This window comes from Kogia breviceps, chromosome 11 (assembly GCF_026419965.1).
Source record: "Kogia breviceps isolate mKogBre1 chromosome 11, mKogBre1 haplotype 1, whole genome shotgun sequence".
NCBI classification, from domain to species: domain Eukaryota; kingdom Metazoa; phylum Chordata; class Mammalia; order Artiodactyla; family Physeteridae; genus Kogia; species Kogia breviceps.
This window is the reverse complement of record NC_081320.1, coordinates 14,795,019-14,817,841: the sequence shown is the minus strand read 5'-3', so window position 1 is coordinate 14,817,841 and position 22,823 is coordinate 14,795,019. Positions and strand designations below refer to the sequence as shown.

Genomic DNA, 22,823 nt, shown 5'->3' with positions numbered 1-22,823 from the left:
CATATTTGGCACATATTTCACAAAGATTTATGGACCCCCCCCCAGATGAGTAGGTTATAAAAGTACAATAGCAAATATCCAAGGCAGAGAAATTAAAACACTGTTCTTTAAAAGCACAGTTTATCAATTTTGCCATTGCAACAACATGGATGGACTTGGAGAGCATTATGCTAAGTGAAATAAGTCAGACAGAGAAAGACAAATACTGTATGACATCACTTATATGTGGAATCTAAAAAATACAACAGGAATTCCCCAGCAGTCCAGTGGTTAGGACTCTGTACTTTCACTGCCAAGGGCCTGGGTTCAATCCCTGGTCAGGGAACTAAGATCCCACAAGCCACACGGCATGGCCAAAATTTAAAATAGAAAATACAACAAACTGGTGAATATAACAAAAAATATAACAGGAGCAGACTCACAGATATAGAGAATCAACTAGTGGTTACCAGTGGAGAGAGGGAAGGGGGGATGGGCAAAACAGGGGTAGGGAATTAAGAGGTATAAGCTACTACATATAAAATAAATAAGCTACAAGGATATACTGTACAATAGGGAATAGAGCCAACGTTTTATAATAACTATAAATGGAGTATAACTTTAAAAATTGTGAATCACTCTGTTTTACACCTGTAACTTATATAATATTGTATGTCAGCTATATCTCAATTTTTTAAAATAATTTTAAAATTAAATTAAATTTTAAAATAAAAGTACAGTTCATCAAGGTGACAGTACCAGACCACAGCAGTAGGTCCAAAGAGCAAACTGGACAAGACCCTCTGATGCCACACCATTACCTAAGGGTAGTCCGAGCTCCTCAGCATGGCAATGAAGGCTCCCCCATGACCGGGCCATTACATACCCTTCCAGTTTTATTATCTGTCATAGTCTGGCATCTTTAGGTGAACCAAAGCCATGAAAAGAGGTATGTCCCTGGAGCCCTGGAATATTCTAAAGGTTGGAGACTAGGTTGGCCTCACGAAGCTGAAGGGAATCACCTTTCTTTGCAACTTAAATTTGGCCCCTACAAGTTAGAGATAAATTAGAGGGTAAGGTCTGCCTAGATATCAAAGAATCCATGCAAAACAACAGTGGAAATTCTCAATGATCATGTTCTCTGCCCTAAAAATTGCTTTACTATTCAGTGAAGAGTTGGAATATCTTATTTTTCCTGATTCTACTTTCAGGAGGAAAAAGAGGTGGCCAAACCTAGTGTTAATATTCAATCATCTGACTGTTTGTTCTGGAGTGGGTGGGTGTGCAGGTGAGAGAAGGGAGAGAGGAATGTGGAAATGGTTGGCTCACTGCATCCCGTGAGAAGCACAGGACTTTTGGGTGGGGTAACACTCTTGGCAGTATATACCTGGGAATGTAGTTTTTTATGTTTTCATTGGTTCAGAATGACTGAGAATGAGACAGTAGGCATGTAGTGAGCCCCAAGTTACGTTTTTCTTCCCAGCCCCCCTTCCTTCATTTTTCTGGTACAGTATGTCCCCTACTCCCACCTCTTTCCTTTGGGAAAACTTTCCCTTCCTCATTCCATTAGATTCTGGTAAAACCTCCAACCACTCTCTACCTTCACAGAGGTGGGCATGTAACTCAGGCCTGGCCAAAGGCAGCACAACATCACCCAGTCCCTGGAATTGGTCCAAGGAGCAGGGACATGGCCCACACTAGGTGCATGAGATTCCTTTATAGGATATATAGATCCTAGGATGGAGGAGGGAGGAAAATGTCTTTCCTCTGGAATCACTGGCTATGATGCTGCATATCTGCAGCATTCTGTGCCCTCATCCCTGACCCCCCTACCCCTTCTTCCTACCAAATGGAAGAAGGTCATCTGCCATAGGAAAGAATGAGAGAAACAACCAAATATGCACAAGAGAGAAAGTGCTAGATCCATCCATACCTGAAACTCACATGACTTGCGTCCTCTTCTTCCCAGCTATATGTGCCAACAGATCCCTTCTCTTTGCTTTAGCTGGTTTAAGTTAGACAATTCTGCCTCTTGCCATCAACAGAGACTTAATGCAAAAGATACAAATGATTCCTTCTTCAGACCAGCAAACTATACTTACATAGATGCGTATTACAGATTAGTAAAGAAAGTTGAGCCTGGCTGCACTAAATGTTTCAAGACTTTTGTCTAACCTAGAAGTTAAGAACTAAAATGGAAAAGTCATAATATTTACTAAACAACTGGCACTGAACAAGGAAACCAAACAATTTAACCATAACATTAAATAAATAATGTCACATATGTGTTTAGGACCTAATGAATATGTCAAAAATAATGTTTGAAAGAAGATCTATTATGTAAAGTATAATTTTTAAAATCAAGATCTGTAATCCCAGGTTCTGAACTCTTTTCTCAGGTAAGTGCATATCGAGTATTGTGACTGGTATAAAGAAAACCTCTAAGAGGTTCCAATAAATATACATAAGAAGATACCATGTTTCTGAATTTTGTTAAAAAACTAGAACAATAGAGAATATTTAACTGACCTTGGAAAAGGAATTTCTAAGCATAAAAAGCAATTGAAAAATAAATCACATTAGAAAGAGCCAGAACATGTGAGTATATCCAAAAGGTCATAAGAAAATTAAATGACAAAGCAAAACATCTTTGAAACAAACAAACAACAACAAAAACAGAAAAATTTAACTGTCCACACATGGGACACTTTCCAGAATAGACCATATGTTAAACCACAAATTAAGTATCAATAGTTTTAAAAAGATAAATATCATACAAATTATCTTCTCCAACTACGATGGGATAAAATTTGAAATCAATAAAACTAACGTAATCAAGACACTTGTACTGCATAAAGACAGACATATAGACCAATGAAGTAGAATAGAAAGTCCAGGGCATCCTGGTGGCGCAGTGGTTGAGAATCTGCCTGCTAATGCAGGGGACATGGGTTCAAGCCCTCGTCTGGGAGGATCCCACATGCCGCAGAGCAACTAGGCCCGTGAGCCACAATTACTGAGCTTGCGTGTCTGGAGCTTGTGCTCTGCAATAAGAGAGGTCGCGATAGCGAGAGCCCTGCGCACCACGATGAAGAGTGGCCCCTGCTTGCCGCAACTAGAGAAAGCCCTCGCACAGAAACAAAGACCCAACACAGCAAAAATTAATTAATTAATTAATAAACTCCTACCCCCAACCAAAAGAATCCCCACATGTAGGGATATAATTACAGTGTAAAAAAAATTTAAAAAAAAAAGAAAGTCCAGAAATAAACCCTCACACATATGGTCAAATGATTTTTGACAAGGGTGTCAAGACCATTCAATGGGGAAAGGACAGTCTTTTCCACAAACAGTACTTGGAAAACTGGACATCCACATCCAAAAGAATGAAGTTGGACCCTCACCTAACACCATATACAAAAATTAACTCAAAATGGATCAAAGACTTTAATGTAAGAAATAAAACACCATACACAAAAATAAACTCAAAATGGCTTAAAGACCTAAATGTAAGGCCAGACACTACAAAACTCTTAGAGGAAAACATAGAAAGAACACTCTATGACATACATCACAACAAGATCCTTTTTGACCCACCTCCTAGAGAAATGGAAATAAAAACAAAAATAAACAAATGGGACCTAATGAAACTTAAAAGCTATTGCACAGCAAAGGAAACCATAAACAAGATGAAAAGACAACCCTCAGAATGGGAAAAAAATATGTGCAAATGAAGCAACTGACAAAAGATTAATCTCCAAAATATACAGGCAGCTTATGCAACTCAATATCAAAAAAAAACAAACAACCCAATCCAAAAATGGGCAGAAGACCTAAACAGACATTTCTCCAAAGAAGATATACAGATTGCCAAAAAACACATGAAAGGATGCTCAACATCACTAATCATTAGAGAAACGCAAATCAAAACTACAATGAGGTATCACCTCACACAAGTCAGAATGGCCATCATCAAAAAATTTACAAACAATAAATGCTGGAGAGGGTGTGGAGAAAAGGGAACACTCTTGCACTGTTGGTGGGAATGTAAATTGATACAGCCACTATGGTGAACAGTATGGAGGTTCCTTAAAAAACCAGAAATAGAACTACCATACCCAGCAATCCCACTACTGGGCATATACCCTGAGAAAACCATAATTCAAAAAGAGTCATGTACCCCAATGTACATTGCAGCTCTATTTACAACAGCCAGGACATGGAAGCAAGCTAAGGGTCCATTGACAGATGAATAGATAAAGAAGATATGACACATATATACAATGGAATATTACTCAGCCATAAAAAGAAATGAAAATGAGTTATTTGTAGTGAAGTGGAAGGACCTAGAGACTGTCATACAGAGTGACGTAAGTCAGAAAGAGAAAAACAAATACCGTATGTTAACACATATATATGGAATCTAAAAAAAAAAAAAAAAAAAAAAGTTCTCATGAACCTAGGGGCAGGACAGGAGTAAAGATGCAGACATAGAGAATGGACTTGAGGACACAGGGAGGGGAAATGGTAAGCTGGGACAAAGTGAGAGAGTGGCATGGACATATATACACTACCAAATGTAAAACCAATAGCTAGTGGGAAGCAGCCACATAGCACAGGGAGATCAGCTTGGTGCTTTGTGACCACCTAGAGGGGTAGGATAAGGAGGGTGGGAGGGAGGGAGACGCAAAAGGGAGGAGATATGGGGATATATATTTATGTATAGCTGATTCACTTTGTTATACAGCAGAAACTAACACACCATTGTAAAGCAATTATACTCCAATAAAGACATTTTTTTAAAAAGAACTAAAAATATAAAACTCTTAGAAGAAAACATAGGACAAAAAGCTTCATGACTTTGGATTTAGCAATGATTTCTTGGATATGACACCAAAGGCAGAAATAACAAATGAAAAAAATAGACAAATTGGACTTCATGAAAGTTTTTTTTTACTTTAATTTTTTCATTTTAATTCAACAGAGAGAAAGGAAACCCACAGAATGGGAGAAAATATTCTTAAATTATATACCTGATAAGGGATTAATATCCAGAGTATATAGAGAACTCCTAAAACTCAGCAACAAAAAAACAAACAACCCAATTCAAAAATAGGCAAAGGACTTGAATAGACATTCCTCCAAAGAGAAATGTAAAATGGTACAGCCTCTGTGGAAAACAGTATGGCAGTTCCTTAAAAAAAAAAAAAAATTAGATTTATTATATAATCCAGCAATTCCACTTCTGGATATATACACCAAAGAATTGAAATCAGGGACAAAAACAGATATTTGCACACCCATGTTCATAGCAGCATTATTCACAATAGCTAAAACATGGAAGCAACCCAAGTGTCCATCAGTGGATGAATGGATAGGGAAAAAATGGTGTATAGATACAATGGAATATTATTAGCCTTCAAAAGGAAGGAAATTCTGCACAACATGGATGAACTTTAAGGACATGACGCTGAGTGAAATAAGCCAGTCACATAAAGAAAAATACTGCATAATTACATTTATATGAGGTATTTAGAGTAGACACAATTTTGGAGACAGAAAGTAGGATGGTGGTTGCTAGAGGCTGGCGAGAAAAGGAAATGAGGAGTTATTGTTTAATGGGTACAGAGTTTCAGTTTTCCAAGATGAAAAGATTTATGGAGATGAATGGTAGTGACAACATTATTAGTGTATTTAATATCACTGAACTGTACAGTTAAAAATAGTGCAGATAGCAAATTTTATGTTATGTGTATTTTACCACAAGGAAAAAAAATAGAAAATATTTAATTATCTTTATTATAGAATTATCTCTTATAAATCAATAGTAATAAACACTAAAAATCAAAAATGTACAAAATATATAAATAATTTATAAAGACAATACAGATAGCCAATGAACTTATTTTTTAAATAGTTAACTCTACTAATCCTCAAAGAAGTGCAAACCAATGAAAACCTATTTTGCCCATCAAATTGGAAAGGATTTTTTAAGCAATGATAGAAATTCTTACAAAAACAGAAAGACAGGTCCTCTGATACACTGCTGTTGGGAGTGTAAGTTGATACAGTGTTGTTAGAAATCAATGTAATAATACACAGTTTAAAAATATGCCTTTGGTAATATATCATTTAAAGAATGTAAATGATAGTGGATGAAATTCATATATAGATATTCTATTCACAGAGTTCTAAAAAAAAATCTAAAAAATAGAAATATCCAAAAAGTAAATAAACAACTATATTAATTATAGTGCATTCAAACCACCAAGGATCGGTCACTTAAAACAGGACTCATGAAGATTTTTCAGTGATGTGAGAAAATGTTCATGAAATTGAAAAAGAATAAATACTACATAAATTGTATGGGCTCAATATTTAAAACTATATGCACATATATACAGAAAATGTCCAGGGGGTGGGGGAGGTAAACTAAAGTTATAAATATCTCTGAAAAGCAAGATCATGAATAACTTTTCTTTACACTTTTCTGTGTTTTCTAAATTTTCAATAATAAGCTATAATACTTTTCTAAATTCTACCACTCTATTTTTTTTTTTTTTTTGGCTGCACCCCATGGCATGTGGGATCTTAGTTCCCCAACCAGGGATTGAACCCATGCCTTCGGCAGTGAAAGAGTGGAGTCCTAACCATTGGACCGCCAGGGAATTCCCCATAATACTTTTCTAATTGAGAAAATGTTATTTTTTAAATTGAAGTATAGCTAATCTACAATGTTGGGCCCATCTCTGCTGTACAGCAAAGTGACTCAGTTATACATTCTCTTTTTTATATTCTTTTTTTATATTCTTTTCCATTATGGTTTATCACAGGATATTGAATCTAGTTCCCTGAACTATACAGTAGGACCTTGTTTATCCATCCATTGTTTATCCAATGTTTATCCATCCTATATATAACAGTTTACATCTGCTAATCCCAAACTCCCAGTCCTTCCCTCCCCCACCCCCCACCCCCTCTGCTCTCTATGTCTGTGAGTCTCTTTGTTTTGTAGATAGTTTCATTTGTGCCATATTTTAGATTCCACATATAAGTGATACCATATGGTATTTGTCTTTCTCCTTCCGACTTACTTCACTTAGTATGATAATCTCTAGTTGCATCCATGTTGCTGCAAATAGCATTATTTCATTCTTTTTTATGACTGACTAGTATTCCATTGTATATATGTACCACATCTTTTTTTTTTAACATCTTTATTGGAGTATAATTGCTTTACAGTGCTGTGTTAGTTTCTGCTTTACAACAAAGTGAATCAGTTATACATATACATATGTTCCCATATCTCTTCCCTCTTGCATCTCCCTCTCTCCAACCCTCCCTATCCCACCCCTCTAGCCACATCTTCTTTATCCATTCATTTGTCAATGGACATTTAGGTTGTTTTCATGTATTGGTTCTTGTGAATAATGCTGCTATGAACATAGGGGTGCGTGTATCTTTTTGAATTATAGTTTTGTCTGGATATATGCCCAGGAGTGGGTTTGCTGGATCATATGGTAATTCTCTTTTCAGTTTTCTGAGGAACCTCCACACTGTTTTCCATACTGGCTGCACCAACTTACATTCCCACCAACAGTGTAGGAGGGTTCCCTTGAAAAAATGTTATTTAAATAAAAGTATGTTCTAAAACGGAATTCGCATTATTTCTTCCTCACTTTCCTAACTGCCTTTTAAATAATTAGCCAAGAATTGTTTAACCATTCTTTACTGTGGTAAAACACATGTAACATGAAATTTATCATTTTAACCATTTTAAGTATACAGTTCAATGACATTCAGTAAATTCACATTGTTGTTCAACCAAAAATGTTTAACTATAACACTGAGAACTAAACACTATCATTTCCAATGAGCACATTTTACCAACTATATCTTCAATATAAAAAGCAAAATTTCCTTGGTTTTGGCCACTGCCATTATTTCTCTAATAAACTATGTGTGCATAATTATTTTTTTGAGAATTTGGTTCTTCACTGTTCTGTCTCTTCTCACCATTACAGTACAAAGAGACCAACACTTTAATCAACACCATACTTGAAGTTCAGCCAAGGTCATCTTCTGGTGGAGCGGGAAAGAGCAATGATGAGATTGTCCAAGAACTCGTTGCTTCTGTCCGGACCAGAGTTCCAGGTAGTAAGTAATTCCTAGCATACATGTACAGTGAGACTTTTAGGAATAAACTCAGAAAGCTGAGTGATAGGCAGGTGTCCAAATCTGCTCATTATGCAGATTTTTTCTTTACATAGAGAGCTCTTCTGATGTAGAGCTCTCCATTTATAGATGAGAAGCTTATAGCACCTTGACATCTTAACTGCCAGAAGCATGAGGAACAAGTTGGTTTCTAGCTCAGTGTAACTTTAACCAGACTTTTGCCTGAGTTTTCTAATATCTTGAGACTGGTACTGTCTGAGACAGTAGCCGTTAGCCACATGTGGTTATTTAAACTTTAAACTAAGTTAAATTTAAAATTCATTTCCTCAGTTGCACTAGCCACATTTTAAGTGCTGCCATACTGAACAATGCAAATGGAGAACATTTCCATCATAAAAAATTCTATTGGACAGCCCGGCTCTGGAATCCATTTCATTTTTTTTTTTTTTTTTTTTTTGCTCCAACAAGAGAGGTGGCTAGATTATTTCACTTTGTTTTCTGGTGAGTTAGGGAATCTTCCTGAATGATCACAGAGATCCACTTTCACACTTTTCTTAGAGTGACTGTAGATTTAGATATCTTAATATATTGTTCATGCTTGGAAATGGGGAAAAAAGATGAAGCATAAAAAAAAACTAGTGACTGTAAAAGTAAACTGTGGGGCTTCCCTGGTGGCGCAGTGGTTGAGAGTCCGCCTGCCGATGCAGGGGACGCGGGTTCGTGCCCCGGTCCGGGAGGATCCCACATGCCGCGGAGCGGCTGGGCCCGTGAGCCATGGCCGCTGGGCCTGCGCGTCCGGAGCCTGTGCTCCGCAACGGGAGAGGCCACAGCAGTGAGAGGCCCGCGTACCGCAAAAAACAACAACAACAAAAAAAACTGTGTTTCTGTCTCTAATCACAATACTCTGAAATCAAGTGTATGGGTTTCCCCCTACATTAAGCAGTTACTCTCTGGACACCCAACAATTCAGTTATGACTTTATCCAGAGTGGGCACAGACCCCACAGTTTAAGGGCTCAGTCCCACAAGACTGTCCCCACTTCAGATGCCGACAAGTCCCCAGGTTGTGACCTGTACTTCCCACAACCCCCTTTTGGGGTTCAGTAATTTTCTAGAACAACTCACAGAACTCCGGGAAATGTTTGTTTACATTTACCAGATTACTTTATATGATATAATCAAGGATAAAGATAAACAGCAAGATAAAGAAGTACATAAGGCAAGGTCCAGAAGAGTCCCAAGGGCAGGAGCTTTTGTCCCTCCTGGCACATGATGCATTTACCAACCCAGAAGCTCTCCAAACCTTTCAGTTAGGTTTTTATGGGAGTTTCATTACATAGGCATGATTGATTAGATCACTGGCCTTTAGCGATTAACTTAACCTCCAGCCCCTCCCCTCTCCCAGAAGGTCAGAGAGTAGAGCTAGAAGTTCCAACTCTCTAATCACATGGCTATTTCCCCTGACAACCAGCCCCTCATCTTTAGGGGTGGTCCAAGAGTCATCTCATTAACATAAACTCAGGAGTGGTTGAAAGGGGCTTGTTATCAATAACAAAAGATGTTCCTTTCACCATCACTCAGGAGCTATTTCAGGAGTTGGGGTCAAAAACCAACAATTATAGAAATGATGTTCCTATCACTCTTATCAATGAGGAAATTATAAGAGTTTTAGGAGCTCTGGCCAGAAGCTGGGGACAAAGACCAAAATACATATTTCTTATTACATCACAGTAACACACACTAAGTCTTGCCATACTATTAAGGCCCCCCGAAAAGAAAGGACCCGTGTGACCTCAGAAGTCCGTTATGTTCCTCCTAAAGCAGCCCCTCAAAAGACTCTCTTCTTTTTTTTTTTTTTTTTTTTTTTTTTTTGCGGTACGCGGCCCTCTCACTGTTGTGGCCTCTCCTGTTGTGGAGCACAGGCTCCGGACACGCAGGCTCAGCGGCCATGGCTCACGGGCCCAGCCGCTCCACGGCATGTGGGATCTTCCCGGACCGGGGCACGAACCCCTGTCCCCTGCATCGGCAGGCGGACTCTCAACCACTGTGCCACCAGGGAAGCCCAAGACTGTCTTCTTGAGTGGAGAGATATGTTGATATTGAAGCAACTGAGTTATTTTAGGAAGCATTTTTAATAAACATAAGATGGAGGACTGGGTGGAAAAAGGGATGAAGGTGGATGGGTGGATGGATGATGGCTGGGAAGTTAGTATACTTGTTTCAGAGTTCCATTGACACCTAGGCAGTTTTTCTCTCCACGCTTCATATAGTTTGTACTTTTACCGTGAAATGATAAGCCATGCCATCTGCTGAGACTGAGGGGCAGGGGTGCAATCGGCTCAACAAGAGAACTGAGGTTCCGAATAGCCCGAGGGGACTGACAAAAGGAGAAGAACGTAGGCATGTAACCGCAGCCCTGTGGACCCAAGAGCTTGCACTTACCCACACTGCTGTGTGATTTTTCTACAGCAGCCAAAATGTGAGTGGTTAAGAGGAAATTGACGTACATATCTCAGAGCCACTTGTTTTCTCACACTTTACTCATCTATATAAGGAAAATGCAGTCCCTTCATTTTTTAGAGCTTATATGAGCCTCCACTGGGTGGATTGTAGGGAAAAAGAAGAGCACGATTTTCGATCCAGCTTGAAACATGGGCCCATTTCACGATCCAGTCAGTCCCTTTGAACAACACTCAGTAACCTGGGATAAATGCTGTCTCTCTCCTCTCTCGGGGGGTGTCCTGCCCCCAACCCCTCCTCTCCTAGATGCAACACGGGCGCGTAGGGAAGAGCGAGGCTTACATACGCCGCATACACGCAAGGCAGAGGAGACGACTCAGGACCCCTGGTACCTCTGGTCTCAGGGATGTCCCTTGTCCACCAGGTAGCACTTGCCACTGAAGTCCGAGCAGCCTGACTCCCATTCAGCCTAGGCCCCCAGGGACAAGAGAAGTTGGCTTTAGGAAAGGTTAAGATAAGTGCGTTCCAATGGCAATGTGATAAGGGGAGAAATCAACAATGATTGATCTGATGAGCCAGCCATGTGTGTTTCAGAAACCCTGGAGATGGAGAACGCTTCTGAGAGCCTTTTTGTCAAGGATCCTCACGGGCGCCTTAACTCCTTGACCACCGTTCTTGGACAAGAAGTGGACCGGTTTAACAGTCTGCTGAGGCTAATACACGTATGCACCCTCACTGCCTTCCTTGCTATTGGGTAGCAAAGCTTTGCGCAGAGTGTACAACCATGTGAAGGTTCCATTCCCATCACTTCAACATTTGCATCTGGATATGCTAACAACCCTTCAACCCCAACTTGTCTAAACCTGAATTCACCCTCCTCTAGTCTGTGTTCCCTTTCTCTCATAGTGGCCTAGTGACTATGTGGCATTACAAACCCTTCATCTTCCTCACTTGCACCCTTAGAACTACCATTGACTCATTAGGAATTTGACCAGGGACCTAAGCACTCAGTTAAGAGAGATTCAGTGCTTGTTCCTGATGGCTAATTTGCTTTTAATATCATAGTCTTTATGAAGACTATGACAACCAGAGCTTCTTAAATTGGAGGCCACAGAACACCTAAATTAGCAGCCACTGGGCTGCAGGTTCCAATGTAGATTCCCTGATTCCACTTCAGACCCACGGAGTTAGGATTCCTTGAGGAATTCCTGGGGATATGAATTTTAAATAAACTCCCCCAGGTGATGTCAGTGCAACTAAAATTTAAGAACAACTATTTAGACCTTTGCCTTATGCTCAGGAATACTTTCTGGATGGTGTTGACTTTGTAATGCTGGCTACAGGACTTCCTGTTGTCTCTGTGCATAACTTTAATAAGGGAAACTATTAGAGAGCAAATATTGAGCAGTAACAGGAAAAGTTCTACTGCCAAGCAGGGAACCAAATACCCAGCACAGAATCAAGGCTCAGTGGTAAGACTGGGAAGGGCAGCTAGGGTAGACCTTTTAAAGACCGTCTCTTCCCTATGAGGAAAGCAGTCTCCAAATGTTTCTGGTCGTCTGGCAATACCCAGTCTGGTGGGTTAGGGGGCCACTGGGTCAGCTGAATACGTGACACCATCACCTTAGGCCTATGGCATCTGGTTAGGTAAACCAGTGTCAGCAGGCCAGGTAGTCAGGTCAGAGCTTATTACCTTCTACATTGAATGAATCAGGGTATAGATGAAGCTGACGTGATAAAGATCCCCAAATACAGCGGCCAAAACAGGATAGAAATTCACTGCTCTCTCAGTTGAGAGCCCAGGCAAAGCTCTGTCTAGGACAGGTAGTTAATCTTGCTTTGTGAGCTCATCCAAGGATCTCAGCTGGAGGGCTGGCTCTTCCAGTCTCAACAGGTAGCTTCCATCTCTGGGACTAAGGTGGCTGTTCCAACTGTCCCCTTTTACCAGCCACTGGGACAGGGGAAAGAGAACTGAGGGAGAGCAGCTTCCTCATAAAAATGTAACCCAGAAGTTGCATACATCGTTTTTTCTTATATCCCTTTAGCCAAAGCTTGGTCACGTGGCAACACCCCAGCTGCAAGGGTGGCTGGGAAATGTAGTCCCAATATCTGTATTGGATTGCTCTGTGCCCAGATAAAACTAAGAGGATACTGTTGTTCAGAGGAGGAAGAGGAGATGGATGCTGCTCACCTCTGACCTCTTCCACATCATGTATGGCCTTTCACCCATTTAAAGATGGACAAGTCCAAATGTCACTTCCTCATAAAGTCTTCCTGGAACACAGCCCTTCCCTCCACCACCAGATGACAGGGACCCCTCCTCGGGGCTCCATCACTTGAGGTGTCTGTGTCCATCACTGTATTTGTGTACAATGTACCACCTTGTTTTGTAATTACTCCTCCATGAGTATGGCTCCCCCAGTAGACAATGAACTTGAAGAGAAGGAGACTAGTATATAAGTCATCTCTGTTTCCCCCGTGCCTGACACGTCCTAAACCTTCCATGAATATTTGAACATGCAAGTGAACGAATGTGGCTCTCAGGAACAAAGTTGTCACTTCTCCTGGTCAAACAATAGTGTCCACCACTAATGGAAGAATTCACCTAAAAAAAAAAGTAGAAGAGGGAGGAGCCCTGGGAGAAGCAGCCTGCAAGGAAATCAGGAGTCACAGCCAAGCACTCCCATTGGAGGGAGGGGTGGTGGCCACCACTGTACGCTGGGCCTGCACCAGAGATCTCCCTCATCCTGACCCCTGCCCTGTCCTGCCTTGCCCTGGCTCTGTCCCAGCCTCACTTTCACCTCACCCAGCAAACAGCAAGGTCTCACTGTGGTAGTGATAAGAAAGGCCAAGGGAGGGCGGGAGCATCCGGGGCCTCGGGCTGCCATCTTGGTGAGCTCACTCTCCTCCAGACGGTTACAGAACTGTGAGACAGGGCAAGTCCTGGGAGAGACAAGGCCGCTAGCCATAAGGGAGAACATTCTGACATGCGCTCTTGCCACTGAATATGACTACGTGTTAGCTGCCTCCTCTGAGAGAACTGGCTGCAATGTGACCTCTGTCTACGCTGATTTGGAAGGCACTAGCGGCCTGGCGCCTCCAGCTCTCTGACTTAAGTGTTCTCCATGAATCTTAGATAAGTCTTCTGCTACCTTTTTCCATTTTTGGTGTCTAAGATGGAGTGTTGTTTTGGCTCTGGCTGAGGGCCTTTTTCCTGAGCTCTGCTGCAAATGGTTCCTCAGATCCTAAGGGCGTATCTACTTAAAATTCCTCTTTTCTATCACCGCCTCTCGTGAAAAGAGTTGGGAGGAGGGGAATAACTCCATGAAGGAATGGAAGGACGACTGGCCCTGTTTTGTCACATGTCGCTTGTCTCTAGAACTATCTGCGTGTGGTCCTAGGACTTAGTTTTTTAATCAACATAAATTTGGTCTCTAACATCTTCTCGTAATATTCTCCCCATGTATGGCAGTAGTTGTCACAAAACTGGAACCCATTAGGGCCATACAAATCTATATGGCCTGCCTTTACCTTTAGCCAGGTAGCAGATATTACCCTGTACTTCCCATGGCTGCTGTTGGCCCAGCATCTCCCAGGACTACTGCCGGCCTCTGTCTTTTGTTGAGATGAGGGGAGGATAAGGGTCATACCTTTAAAAAGTGTTTCCAGTATAAGGAGGCTCTCTAGAATCAGCTGAAAGATGGGTCTCTAAGAATCTAAGAATCTCCCCTTTCTGCTATAACTCCTGGGGCCACAGTCTCCCCCTGGGCAGAGTTAGAGGTACTTCCCACGTCCTCATCCCCCTGTCTGTGGTTCCCAAATCACTAACCATCAGGCCCATTCTTCCTTTGGCCTGGACAAGAGCTGGATGATGGCTTTTCTCAACATACTTGGGAGCCATCTCTCCACCTTCCCTTCTTCACTTCACTGGATCCTGCTATTATGCCTGAGTCACCTCCTCTACCAGGTCTTACACCCCTCTGGTCACATGTAAAAAAATGCATGAAAGACTGACTGGAGCGTCTGATCCAGCACACAGTCTACAGAGAGGACGGAACCCAGCAAGCAGTCCCTGACGCATAAGGCAACACCTGCTACCATGAACAAGTTTCATTCCCACCTGATAATTACATCTGTGAAGGGTACCAACCCCTTTTTATTCTTTCAGACCTCTCTAGATACGCTCAACAAAGCCATTGCTGGATTGGTGGTGATGTCTGAAGAAATGGAAAAAGTGTATAACAGTTTCCTCAACAACCAGGTTCCCTCTCTGTGGTCCAACACAGCCTACCCATCCCTGAAGCCACTAGGATCGTGGGTCAAAGACCTTATTCTGAGGACTGCATTTGTGGACGTAAGAAAATTCACTCCTTTGGGGTCTGATGAGTTTGATGGCACGGTTGGCCCTAAAGTTCTTAGGAAGCCCTCGCTAACTGAAATATTGACAACCATCGAGGGATCATCTGAACCCAAAGAAACAGAAACTTCCAGAATAGCATCAGTTTGAAAGTCCTATGCTGATTATAGTATAGTTTGCCCTAGACCCTTATCCCCACAGTCCATTTTAATTCCAGGCCATCCTTGGAGTTTCAGATCTAGTTCATGAGACCTCACCGTGAGGTACAGAACCAATCTGACATGGGTCCAAACGGTCAGGTGTGACCTTGCTGTCCTCTCCCCCTTCTAGAACTTCTGTAATAACCAGGTTCTGGGTTTATGGCCAACCTCGTGGGTGAGGAAGGGGGACAGGGCAGGCAGTAAGAATGGGGCTGGTGATAACACAGGACCGGTTTAGATTCTGCCTCCTGGACACCCTCCAAAATACGACTTTGATTTAAAACACAAATTCTTTCTCAGAAAAAAAAAAAAAAAAGTACATGATGGTGTAATGTTTCTCCTTCAGCTGTGGCTCAAAAGAGGACAGCCTAAGTCCTTCTGGATCTCCGGTTTCTTCTTTCCTCAAGGATTTCTAACAGGTACCAGTGCTTTCCCTAGAAAAATCCCATAGGAAAGATCATTATGTGTGATGAGCTGTGCCGGGTTTCTAGGAACTTTGAAAATGGCATGACTGCTGATGCCCTAACCAAGGGGTTATTGATTATAAGGCAGCCGAACAAGGCCCTGCTCTTCCTCGCTTGCTGGGGTGGGGAAAGGATGGCAGAAATAGCAGACGTTCCCCCAGCAACCTAACTAGGCCCACTCCTCTCAGGTTACAAGTGCAAGCGCTGCTGCCCTGTGAACGCACACAGCTACCCCAAGTCCCCACGTAACCCATGCTCAAGGGCACTACCTGCTCTCCACCTTCTCTGGCCCCACCTCTGAGCAGCGTCCTTCCCTCTAAAAAATACTCTTACTGTCCCTCCAGTGGCCCTCAGGGATTCTGCCCAGGACCCCAGAGGGGACCAAGGTCTCTGGGCTCCTAGATGCTAATGAGCCCAGCCCTTAATCTGTCTCATCCTGAGTCCCTCCTAAACAGCCTATAGACAGCCCATACAAGACAAGCTAAGCAAGATGCTAAAGTTGGGGAGATTGGGCTCTGAAACTCCCTCACGGGCTTGTCTCTCTCATTGGCAGAGCAGTGCACTTTAGACTTGGCCTCCCCTCTCTTCCCAACCAGGCCCCAAATTCGCACATGCTTTGGCTCCACACCTCCCAACTAATTCAGAGTCAGATGTTAATGGTTGGGTCCTCTGGATGGAGAAGAAGCTCTCTAACGCTAGAGCATCCCGGTTGAGGCACGTGGGGGCCGCGTTTGGGCCACAGTAACCCAGGTTTCTGGGTTTCATATTTACAGGAACTCTTCAAAATCATGCTCGGAAATATAATTTGCCCATAGATGAGCTGAGTTTCAAGTACAACATGATTCCTATCTACCGGGATCAAGCCACAGTTATAGACGTTGCCAAGACAGTGCAGTTTGGACAAGAACTGCCCATGGACGTGGAGGTATTGTTCCCCTGACATTTGTTACAGCACAGCAGCTTCTGTCCCACTGTCTCCCAGTATCTCAGGCAATCTCCCCTGCCCCACCCCCCACCCCCGCTTTCCATTTGCAGGAGTGGGAGAGGGCAGGGGGGGACTCACAACCCCAAGACAAGCTCCACAATCAGCAGTGACCGGATGGGAACTGCCTAAATTAGTCTGATCTGTAAAAATATTTTTTACAGCAATACTGTAGACACCTACAGTAACTTTCTCATTCGTGTAGAGGCAATATGGCAAGAGGTTAAAAACCAGAGTTTCAGCACTGGGCAGGCCTGAGTAAATTCTGACGTTCTCCCTCCCCAGTTGTGTCTTGCAAGAGCAATTACTAACATGTCTGCACCTCAGTGTTCACATCTGCAAAATGGGGCTCATGCCACCAACCTCAGAGCTGTAGAGCAGTGTAACTGAAACTTCAGGTGTCATGTGACCAGCACATAGTGAGCTCACAATAAATAACTGTTATCATAAGCTAAACTTATCTGCCTTGTTCACTCAGCTGCCTCCTAGCAGAATTGATATGCTAACTTCATATATCATATAACTATAACTCCATCACATAGCCAATAGGAATGTATCAGTACTAAGGAAGCAGTTCAGACTCTTTGCCTACACAGTTTACTCCCTCTAGAGCAGAGGTTCTCAAAATGTGGTCCGCAGACCAGCAGCAGCAGTATCACCTGGGCGCTTGTTAAAAATGAACTTATTTACAAAACAGAAATAGACCCACAGATTTAGGAAGCAAACTTATGGTTACCAAAGGGGGAAGGGGGGGAAGGGTTAAATTAGGAGTTTGGGATTAACGTATACACACTACTATATATAAAATAGATAACCAGCAAGGACCTACTGTATAGCACAGGGAACTATACTAAATATTTTGTAACAACCTATAAGGGAAAAGAATCCGAAAAAGTATATACATATATATATATATATATATAGAGAGAGAGAGAGAGATACATATATATGTATAACTGAATCACTGCTGTATACCTGAAACTAACACAACTTTGTAAATCAACTATACTTCAATTTAAAAAAGAAAAAAAAAATGTAAATTCCAAGGACCCATTCCAGATTGACTGAATCAGAAACTGGGCTGGGACCCAGAAATCTATATTTTAACAAGTCCTGCAGCGGGTTCTTAGCCCACTTGAGTTTCAGAGCCCCTGCTCTAGAATGTCTCGACCTCGACTGCAGGTTAGAATCACCTATGGAGCTTTAAAAACATCCTGATGCTCAGTCCACACCCAATTATGTCAAAATCACCCCAATTTTATGTCATCATTATATTTTAAAGCTCCCCTGGCAATTCCAGTATACAGCCGGGGCGAGAGCCACCACTGCCAATCTGAGCTGCCCACTTTCAACGTGCTGAGATATTGATGGGGCAGGGAAACCTCTGCTTCAAAGCACCTGTCCACCCCAGTGGGCCTTATTAATGTAATTTTCTATGTGTGCTATGAAATCAAAGATCTGCTCCAGATTGCTTTTGCCAAGAATGTGTTCGCTAGCCGGTCAGTGTAGATGGGGTAAGTGGCTTTTACTAAACCTTCCTTAAAGTATCATGGTATTAGTAGGAATTGCTCCTGGGTAACTTAATCAGTATCCACCCCACTCAGATCTGCTTGATCTAGTCTTTGCTCTGATTAGCAAAAACACACAAAGACGAGATTGATCCCATATTCATGGATTACTCTATGAAAGACTATAACACCCCATGCCTCTGAATTGCCTGTATCTTAAAATGACAATGAAGGAGCTTACGTCTTCAAGGGAATTTGTTTTAGCATCAAATTTCTTTTGATGCTAAAGTATTTGCATGCAAAAGGGGGAAAATCAATTGAAAGATGCACTCCTTGTTATTTTGAGACCCTTCTTAGCCAGGAGACAATCGCAGGCCCAGGTCGGGACTAATTGAGCCTGCAGGAGGGCAGGACAACACCCACATAAAAGCCCTCATCCAGTCCGTCCTGGATGCTGGCCCTGCTCGGTGCCTGGCACGCTCCATCTGCCACATAGACTGACTCTGACGGACAGATGTTTACAGTGACCACTGGGGCCTCGGTTCCTCCAGCCTGCCCCAGTCTACACACATCTCCACGTGGGTCATGTGCAGTGAACCACAAGGATGCCTGGGAATGCCTGCCTTCTGTGGAGACTGCAAACTGTATAGTCAGCCCATCTCCTGGTCCTCCCAGCAAACGTCTGCAAGACACAGCGGGAGACTGTTGGACGACTTGAGTTCTGTTACAAACAGCAGGGCCACTGTCAGCCCATTGCCGCCTTTGTGCCATTTAGGAAAAGGCACTCGCTCTGTGTGTATGCAGATGGCTCCTACACACAACTTGGCAAGTGGATGGCAGGATGGTTTCAGCCTCTACTCAGGCAAACCTGCACAAGCATAGAGAGTAGCCCCCAAAACAGGAAGGCCTTGCTCTACCTTGCTGCATGCGAGGGACAAACTACAGGACACTAGGTAGTAAAGTCCAACCAAAAAATGCTTACCAACCTTTTATTCACTATAAAACACATCACTTGAGCTTCCCTGGTGGCGCAGTGGTTAAGAGTCCGCCTACCAATGCAGGGGACACGGGCTCGTGCCCCGGTCCGGGAGGATCCCACATGCCGCGGAGCGGCTGGGCCCGTGACCCATGGCCACTGAGCCTGCGCGTCCGGAGCCTGTGCTCTGCAACGGGAGAGGCCACAACAGTGAGAGGCCCGCGTATCGCGGAAAAAAAAAAAAAAAAAAAACACATCACTTATTACCACAGAGCTTGGTCCTCTGCCTGCAGGTGTGAAGCTCCAGTTACCCAAAGGTCTAGGGCCCCAGAACTGGCCAAATTCACTCAATGTTTGAGGAAGGATACACAGAAGCCCACAACTGGAAAAAATTGTATACCAGTGGTGACATCTGATCACAGGACACTGAGCGACAGGGTCTCTGTCTCTGTCTCTCTTTCTCCTGCAAAAATATATATTTTAATTTATTTATTTTTGGCTGCATTGGGTCTAACTTGCGTGTGGGCTTTCTCTAGTTGTGGTGAGCAGGGACTACTCTTCATTGCAGTGAGTGTGCTTCTCATTGCGGTGGCTTCTCTTGTTGCGGAGCATGGGCTCTAGGCACACAGGCCTCAGTACTTGTGGCACACGAGCTCAGTAGTTGTGGCACGTGGGCTTAGTTGCTCCAAGGCATGTGGGATCTTCCCAGACCAGGGATTGAGCCCATGTCCCCTGCATTGGCAGGCGCTTTCTTAACCACTGAACCACCAGGGAAGTCCCGCCTCCTGCAAAATTTCTCTTAAAAAACTTTCCATAGGCACTCTGCAAATATTACTGCCAATACATAACCCATCTTCTGGAACAGCACCCAGATCTTTGAAAGGCCTTGCTAAAAATAACAGATGACAATCACAGCCCTTTGTCCATCCACTTCCCATGAGAAGGGGAAAATCCTAACGTCATGATATCAGAGTCTGAAGCCCTTCAGTGGGTTTCCCAGGGGTACCCCCTACCAGACAGCCTGTGGGAGTGTGAAAAGTATGAGATTTGGTGACAAACTGAAAAGCAAATTATTTCACCTTTTGGAGCCTTGGCATTCTCCTCTCTAAAATGTGAGTGATAAGAGAATCTCTGGATTGGTTCTTAGAATTGAGTGAGGATGTAGGACTAGGAGGTGGCCCACAAAATTGACCCCTCCTCCTCTTCTCACCTATGAACTTCTGCGTGTCTTTCAGTTGCCCTCTCCTGAAGATGGTGTTCTTGTCCATGGGATATTCATGGATGCTTCTCGATGGGACAATAAGGAGATGGTGATAGAAGACGCACTGCCCGGACAGATGAATCCAATGCTGCCTGTGGTGCATTTTGAACCTCAACAAAATTATGAGCCAAACCCAACACTCTACCACTCCCCACTTTATAAGACAGGGGCCAGGGCAGGAACACTCTCAACCACAGGTGAGGCTGTTCTAAGATCAGTACAATGACCGAATGCAAACTACAATCAAAGTCCAAATGCTAAACTGTAATCTACAAAGGGTGATCTTGGGCCAATGAGCCAGGCTTAAAATAAGACCACGTACAACACACAAATTTATAAATGCTGTAAATTCTATTTGTTTTAATGCTGAGTGTAGATTAACATTATAAAGCCAATGCTTGCTTCTATTACTCTAATGAGTAGAAAATAGTTTAATTTTGTGTGTGTGTGTCTTTCACTTTATTTATTTATTTATTTATTTTATTTTGGTCGTGCCGGGCCTTCGTTGCGGCCAGCGGGCTCCTATTTGCGGCATGTATGTGGGATCTAGTTCCCCGACCAGGGGTCGAAACCGCATCCCCTTCATTGGAAGGTGAATTCTAAACCACTGCGCCACCAGGGAAGTCCCAGAAAGTAGTTTATTGAGCAGTGCCTTCTAATTGAAAAATGATGGACTGAGTAGACACATCTATCTCTGATCAAATCCATTGAGACCCAGCGTAGAAAAGAGATTTTAAAATAAATAAGTGGAATGCCATGCTACAAAAAGAGAAATCTTAGGAGACCTGAAACTGAGACACAGCCCTGAAAAAAAGGAACCAGATAAAAAGAAAGCCATATCAACAGATAAGCTGCAGAATTGAATGCAGACAGCTAGACAGTGAGCCAAGAGAATGCGCTGAGGAAATCCCTCAAAAGACAGCACAATGCAATTTTTTTAAGTGACACTGTGGAAGGAGTCAAAATCACCAACATTTATCTAGTAGGCAATCTGGAAGGAGAAAGGAGAGAAAATGGAAGAGCAATAATATTTGAAAAACTGGCTGATAATTTCCCAGAACTGAAGAAACAGTTGAGTCCTCAGATTGAGAGATCTCAAAAAGTGGTAGGGGTAATTTTTAAAATATACAACGAACAAACAAACAAATTTTAAAAGAAACCCAGATATATCAGAGTGATACCTAAGATCATCAGAAATAAAGAAAATTCTCAAAGAGATAAAATGCATTAATATACTGGAACTAAAATTCCAGAAAATGAGAATCAGATTGACTTCAGACATGTCTCATTATCCACAGTGCATATAAAAATAGAGAAACTTCTTCAAAGGGCTGAGGAAAAACAACTTTGAACCAGAACTGCAAGTGCAACCAAATTATCATCTGAATGAAAAGTTGTAATAAAGACCGTCTTGGACATACAAAGGCTCTAAATTAATCACCACTGATCCTCTATTTAAAACACACACACACACACACACAGTTAAATCTTTTATAGTTTGACCATAATAATGAATTTATAATAACTTGGAACTAAATTTCCATATGACAGAAATATGGGAGGGGAGCCAGGAAGAAAAGAACTAAAAAATCTTTCTCATTTGAACGGAGAATATAGATACTGATGATATTTATTTTTCTAATAAAATATTCAGTTAGAGGGTGTTCTCTAAGGGTAATGTACAGAATAGAACTAAAACAGACATTTGTGTCACATGATCTCCCACTGCTATGACAAATCTAAAAAAGTGTTCAAAGGTATTTTTTAAATTAATAGTGGTATTTACAAGTTGTTGTAGGGACATGTACTTTTATTTGTCTTGGATAAGTATCTAGGAATGGAATGACTGAGTCATGCAGTTGGTATATGTTTAACTTAAGAAACTGCCAAAATGTTTTCCAAAGTGGCCACAGCACTTAACATGCCCACCAGCAGTGTATGAGGGTTCCAGAGCCTCCACATCCTCACCACCACTTAGTACAATCAGTCCTTTTAATTTTAGATGATAGATGACAGATAGATAGGTAGATGATGATGACAGATAAATAGATATAGATAGATGATAGACAGATAGATAGATAGATAGATAGATAATAGAATATATGGCATCTCTTTGTGGTTTTAATTTGCATTTCCCTAATGACTAATGACAGTAACCATCTTTTCTGGTGCTTATTTATATCTTCTCAGATGAAGAGTCTGTTCCAATCTTTTGCCCATTTTTTAATAGAGGCATTTGTCTTCTTATTATTGGCTAAAATTCCAACAGGAACTCTGTGGTTTTCAGGAAAAGGAACAAAGGAAAGGTAGTAATTAAAATGACGTTGCGGGCTTCCCTGGTGGCGCAGTGGTTGAGAATCCTCCTGCCGATGCAGGAGACACGGGTTCGTGCCCTGGTCCGGGAAGATCCCACATGCCGCGGAGCAACTAAGCCCGTGAGCCATGGCTGCTGAGCCTGTGCG

At 42.2% G+C, this 22,823-nt stretch overlaps 1 protein-coding gene across 1 annotated transcript in view; it reads left to right on the top strand.

The window, feature by feature from the left end:
• DNAH6 (dynein axonemal heavy chain 6) overlaps nt 1-22,823 on the top strand; it is a 297,300-nt gene that overhangs the window by 272,756 nt on the left and 1,721 nt on the right. Inside the window, exons 71-76 of the mRNA XM_059078614.2 lie at nt 8,004-8,133; nt 11,208-11,335; nt 14,782-14,967; nt 15,517-15,589; nt 16,408-16,559; nt 20,336-20,558. Of these exons, the coding sequence (XP_058934597.1) occupies nt 8,004-8,133; nt 11,208-11,335; nt 14,782-14,967; nt 15,517-15,589; nt 16,408-16,559; nt 20,336-20,558 (892 nt within the window). The remainder of the gene's footprint in view (nt 1-8,003; nt 8,134-11,207; nt 11,336-14,781; nt 14,968-15,516; nt 15,590-16,407; nt 16,560-20,335; nt 20,559-22,823) is intronic.